General features: G+C 45.1%; 1 protein-coding gene across 4 annotated transcripts in view; it reads right to left on the bottom strand.

The window, feature by feature from the left end:
- Window positions 1-4,170: 4,170 nt before the first annotated feature.
- The window catches only part of FAM227A (family with sequence similarity 227 member A), a 58,583-nt gene continuing 56,694 nt past the window's right edge, over window positions 4,171-6,059 (bottom strand). For all 4 annotated transcript variants that reach the window (XM_075068279.1, XM_075068280.1, XM_075068281.1 and 1 more), the window contains 2 exons: window positions 5,157-5,359; window positions 4,171-4,600 (listed from right to left, as the gene is read on the bottom strand). In XM_075068279.1, the coding sequence (XP_074924380.1) occupies window positions 4,447-4,600; window positions 5,157-5,359 (357 nt within the window). In that variant the 3' untranslated portion in view covers window positions 4,171-4,446. The remainder of the gene's footprint in view (window positions 4,601-5,156; window positions 5,360-6,059) is intronic.

Below are 6,059 nucleotides of genomic sequence, written 5' to 3'. Positions count from 1 at the left end.
AACAAAACATGGAAAGGCAAATTGTGATCACCTTCCTCAGTGGGAGTGTGTGGGTGCCCAGCACTTTTGAAAATCAAGCCATGTATTTAGGTACCTGATAGTGGGTTTAGGAGCCTAAGGCTGCGGCTACACACAGAGCTCTTGTGGAATAAGCTATTCCCCATCTGGACGCTTCCAGAATAAAAGTGACTTTATTTTGAAATAACTACTTTATTCCAGAATAAAAGTAAGCTACGTGAGCAGTTGCATCTGACGAAGTGGGTATTCACCCACGAAAGCTCATGCTCCAAAACATCTGTTATTCTAAGGTGCCACAGGACTCTTTGCTGTTTTTATGTGAGCAGTGTGTCCGTGTGAGGGAATTACTGTACTTTGGAATAGCTAAATTATACCAGTAAAACTGGTATTTTTTTCTGTGTAGACAAGGCCTACCTTTAGCCTCCTATTTAAAAAAAAAACTTGGCCCATTTTCCTGTTTATAGACAGGCTCTTCCAGGAGGCAGATGAGTGGATCAAGCTAGAAAGGATACCACTCATCCCAAAGTGCTGCTAAAATGATAATGTTGATACTTAGGACTTAAACTTTACATCTTCAAAGTGCTATACAATCCTTAACTAAGCTTCACACCACCCTTGTATGGTAGATAAAATCAGGGCCGCCCAGAGGATTCAGGGGGCCTGGCGCAAAGCAATTTCAGGGGCCCATTCCATAAAAAAATTGCAATACTATATTCTCGTGGGGGCCCCTGCGGGGCCAAGCGCAAATTGCCCCATTTGCACCCCCCCCAAGTGACCCTGGGAAAAATAAACCTTCTGCATCCCAGCACAAACCCAGTTTTGAGAGAACTTCTTTACAAGGTATCACTGGTTCTCAGCATCAGCTAGTGCTAAAAGGCACTAAAGCTCATTAAAAGGGTTGGACAAATATTTTCCGTCAAAACTTTTTCTGAATCGAAAACTAGGGGTTTTTAAAAAGCAGAAAAAAATCACGGACAATGGTCTGCTTTCTTTAAAATTTGTTGTGGTTTTTTTGTGAATGAAAGCTGAAATTAGTCTGCCAAACAACCTAAATATGGTTTGGGTTTTCAGAAGTGTGTGGCCAAATATTTGCTGCTTGCTGCGTTTGATTGTTAAAAGAATAATAAAAAAATTCTGCTTAAAAAAATCCAAAACATTTTGAACCACCTCAGCTTGTGACCAACACCTGAGCCCATCCAGTCAGAGATTTTTCCAAGGTTTCTGATACTCTGCTGGCTTCCTTGACTCATATCTGTCCTCCATAACTTTGGTTCAATTTAGGTTAAAACATAGAACAGCCATACTGGGTCAAACCAAAGGTCCATCCAGCCCAGTAATCCTTGTTAGGATATAGATATTCAGGCCTGTCTGCAAAGGCCTATATTTAAGAAATTTAGGTGTATTCTCATCACTTAGCTAGTTATAGAGGTATAAAAGAAGAAATCAAAGATCACTATCTGTGTAATGGCCTTCTCTTACTGTGACAGGCTAGGTCTTCAGCTAAGATGTAGTTAGGCAGCCATAAGCTGGGAAGTGTATGGTCACATCCTCACATTCCAAACTAGTCACATTGAAATAAGGGTGCTATTGGGCTATTAGGAAATACAGTCTGTCCTGATATTCCTGTCACATCCAGAGAAAGGTAGAGCCTAGAAGATGTAAAAGAAAATTAGCTTGATTAGCATCCTGTCTGGCAAGACACTCACTTACAATAGAACAGCTGGAAAATCCTTATGTCTGTATAGATGTAGTTTGGAATCCTCACTTCTATATTGTTTTGTATGTTTATTTGCAGAAATCCTCACTTCTGTATTCTTTTGTATGTTTATTTGCATGGCCTCTGTCTTGTCTGTAATTGTTTCTGTCTGCGTATAATTAATTTTATTGGTGTAAACCAATGAAGATGTGGGAATATAATTGGTTAAACCATGTTACAATATGTTAGGATTGGTTAGTTAAATTTTAGTAAAATGATTGGTTAAGGAATAGCTAAGCAAACTCAGGCTTTACTATATAGTCTGCAGTCAATCAGGAAGTGGGGTGGGGGGAAGGGGGACAGGGACAGGGATGGGGGAATTAAATCGTGTCTTGCTAAAGGGGAAATGGGAACAGGGACACAGGCAAGGCTCTGTGGTGTCAGAGTTGGGAAGGGGGACACTAAGGAAGGAAACTGGAATCATGCTTGCTGAAAGTTTCACCCCAATAAACCCCAAATTGTTTGCACCTTTGGACTTTGGGTATTGTTGCTTCTCTGTTCATGGCGAAAGAGGACCAAGAGAAGTGAGAGGGTGAAGGAATAAGCCCCCTAACAATCCTGTCTACCGACAACGGCCAATGCCAAGTGCCCCAGAGGAGAGTGAACCTAACAGTAATGATCAAGTGATCTCTCTCCTGCCATCCATCCCACCCTCTGACAAACAGAGGCTAGGGACACCCATTCCTTACCCATCTGGGCTAATAGCATTAAGGACTTAACTTTCATGCATTTATCTGTTTCCTAAAGACTGGCTCCATGGGTCCCTCACAAACTGGAGACAGTTACTGTGGGTTGTATTTAGTATAGCTTATGTACATACTCCACGAACTAGCATTTGAGCTTGTTCAGAATCTGGGATGAACCTGTGTTGTGAAACTGAAATGCTCAAAATAGCACATGCATGTGACTGGACATGGGTCTAAAATTAATTAACCCAGGGGTTCTCAAGCCTGGGGGGGTGGGACCCCTCAGGGGTCATGAGGTTATTATTGGGGTTGCAAAACTGTCAGCTTCCAGCCAACCCACTTTGCCTCCAGCATTATAATAGTGTTAAATATACAAAAAGCGTTTTTTTAATTATAGGGGGGAGGTCGCAACTCAGAGGTTTGCTATGTGAAAGTGGTCACCAGTACAAAAGTTTTGAAACCACTGAATTAACCCCTCTGAAGCCTCAGGGAATGCAGGGAAGGGGTTCTCCTTTGTAGGGTTGGGAAGGATATTGCTCTTCTCAATGTGATCCTCCCCCAGTGGCTAATTTAAATGAAGCTACCCCCCCTGACATGAATCTCCCCTATGGCACTCAAATTAAATATAGACTATAATTTGGCATTTGAGAAGTGAAAGGGATGGTAGCCCTAATGGAAAAGCTAACAGCTTGGCTCTTCTGCAAGCCTCAAACTGCTGAATGAACTTTGGGAGGCACAGCCTTTCCTACCCTAAACACCTGGCCCTGGCCCTGCCCCCTATCTGACCCCCACCCACTTCCTCCCCCCTGACTGCCCACTCCCACTCATATCCCCAACCCATCCTGCTCCTTGTCCCCTCACCGTCCCAGAGACCCCATCTCTAACCACCATCCCAGGACCCCACCCGTCCCCTGACTCCTATCCACCCCCCCTGCTGAGTCCTGACAGACCCCCAAAATGCCCACGATTCAACCCCCTGCATTCCCTGTCCCCTGACCGCTCCCCCCACCTCTGCCCCCTCCCTGTCCCCTGACTGTCCCCGGGACTCCCTGCCCCTTACCCCCAGCTCACCCAGAGCCTCAGCACATCCAGGAGCGTCCCTGGCCAGCTGCAGCGTGGCTCGCCTGGGGCCTGATCTCCTCCCTGCTCAGAGCCATGTGGTAAGGGAGTGGGGCTGCAAGCTCCAGCAGGGCCTGAGCTCCCTGGCTTGGCCTGGAGCTTGCAGCCCCGCCTCCTTACCACAGGGCTCTGAGTGGGGAGGGGCTCAGGCCTTGTCGGAGCCATGCTGCAGCACTGTCCAGGGATGCTCCTGGATGCACTGAGGCTCTGGGAGAGGGGTGGAGGGGGGGTCAGGCCAGGGAGGGAGCCTCAGCCATTCTCGTGGGGGCCCCTGCGGAGCCCAGGGCAAATTGCCCCACTTAACCCCCCCTCCCCGCCCGAGCAGCCCCGGATAAAATATTCCTATTTAATACAATGGAAAACTGAGACACAGGGCTGGATTCATTGCAGGTTTCACCAGCACAGAGAGCTCCTGTCTGGGTGGGTCTGCAGCTGGCCAGCACAGCTCCATTACTGTATATTGTTGGCAAGGGGATGTACTGAGTCTGAACTACAGTGCCTTTCAGCCTGGGACCAAGCCAGTTTAGATAAAACAAGGAACAACTCAAATTTTTGGCAAAGAACCAAACTATAAAACTATTAAAAAAAATATTCAGGTGACTGTTCATTCTCATATTACTTCCATTCTTGCAATGTTATAAGATTTTTCCAGCCCAGTTTTACAGATCAATGAGGTTAGAAATCAAACTTTTAAACTCAGAGTACATCTGTGAACTGATTCTTCACATTTTTTCAGGTTTCTCTGTTCCTAATTGGTGGAGAAAGCTTTGGGGTGGGCTGCCCAAAATATACGGTTAAGATGCATATGAAGGTCTGAATGGACATTTATGTCAATGTATGTTGTGGGAATCATGAATTCTGGGTTGCTCAGGGTGCTGTTTGATTTATGGTTGTTTCTGGATGAAGACACTTCTGCAGACTTGAAGTCTCATCAGAACTGAAGAGTACATCCAGGCGAGGGGTCAGCAATTGGTTCAGCTTCTTCATTTCTCCTTTCTCTGACAGCAATTGCTTCTCTTTTCTGTGGAGTGAGGAGGCCAGGGAGAGAGAGAGAGAGAGAGAGAGAGAGAAAGAAAAGCAATATAAACTGTTCAAAGGTATTAAAGTATTAAGGATAGAAAAGATTTCTTAAATCACCCAGCGCAATCGAAGAAAGTTTAGGAGTGGATTTCTTCACCACTTTGGAATTGACATTAGCTAACCCCTGTATCCCCAAATCCATAAACACTGAAAGCTCTGCATTCCACACCACTTCCAAACTCACTTTCTTAATCACCCTGTTACCCTCACCAAAATTCATGATCTCCCTTCCAAAACACACTATATCCTTAAATTCCTTTGGATGAGCATTGGCTCAAAGATTCCACCTCAAGCAATATCAGAAAAACACCACACTGCATCTCTGTATTCCCCTGGAATAACTAGCTACACAAAGCCATCCCCATATTTCCTCATGCCCCCGTGTCTCTGGAAGCAATGTTAGGTAACAGGTTTCGCCGGTGGCAGACAAGGATATCACCAGTTGGGTTCAGATCATCACAGAATATGGTAGAATGAAACTACATTCATTTTTGTACCTGAGGAATTCTTGCTTCTCCTTCCACTGTTGCTGGTCAAAATCCTTCATTTCTCTACAGTGTCTCTGGTGGACTCTTTTGAAGGCATTGTCCAGATGGCGAATATGATTAAAACTTTGTCGGATCACATCTGCATAGGTTGGCGTGGACTCCGTAGTTTGAAACGTAAAAGAAAAAATATTGTCTGCTTTGTTTTTTCTTTGCTAAAGGACATATGAGAACAACAATAGGGGACGCATAAGTTAAGACTGAGATGAATTGGTAGAGCTGTAGCAGGGATGGGGGGCTCAGGACTGGAATAGCACAGGACATTTACAGTCAGGATTGGGGCATACTGGTAGAGCTTTATATCAGAGAAGTTAGGATTAGAATAGGGGATCTTCATGGTTAGGATCAAAGGAGCAAGGGTGCTAAAGGCCTGGTCTACACTACGCCGTTAAATCGATTTAACGCTACACCCATCCACACTACACTGCTCTTTAAATCGATTTAAAGGGCTCTTTAAATCGATTTCTGTACTCCTACAAAACGAGAGGAGTAACCCTAAAATCGATATTACTACTTTGGAATAGTGTTAGTGTGGACGGAAAGCAACGTTATTGGCCTCCGGGAGGTATCCCACAGTGCACCACTGACCGCTCTGAACAGCAATCAGAACTCAGAGGCACTGGCCAGGTAAACAGGAAAAGCCCCGTGAACTTTTGAATTCAATTTCCCGTTTGGCCAGCGTGGAGCTCTGATCAGCACAGGTGACCACGCAGAGCTCATCAGCACAGGTAACAATGCAGTCTCCTGAGAATCGAAAAAGAGCACCGTCATGGACCGAACAAGAGGTACTTGATCTGATCGCTATATGGGGAGAGGATTCAGTGCTAACAGAACTCCGTTCGACAAGATGAAATG

The sequence above is a fragment of the Chelonoidis abingdonii genome, chromosome 1 (genome assembly GCF_003597395.2).
Source record: "Chelonoidis abingdonii isolate Lonesome George chromosome 1, CheloAbing_2.0, whole genome shotgun sequence".
Taxonomy (NCBI): domain Eukaryota; kingdom Metazoa; phylum Chordata; order Testudines; family Testudinidae; genus Chelonoidis; species Chelonoidis abingdonii.
Note: the sequence above shows the minus strand (reverse complement) of the source record. Positions and strands in the feature narration are given on the sequence as shown.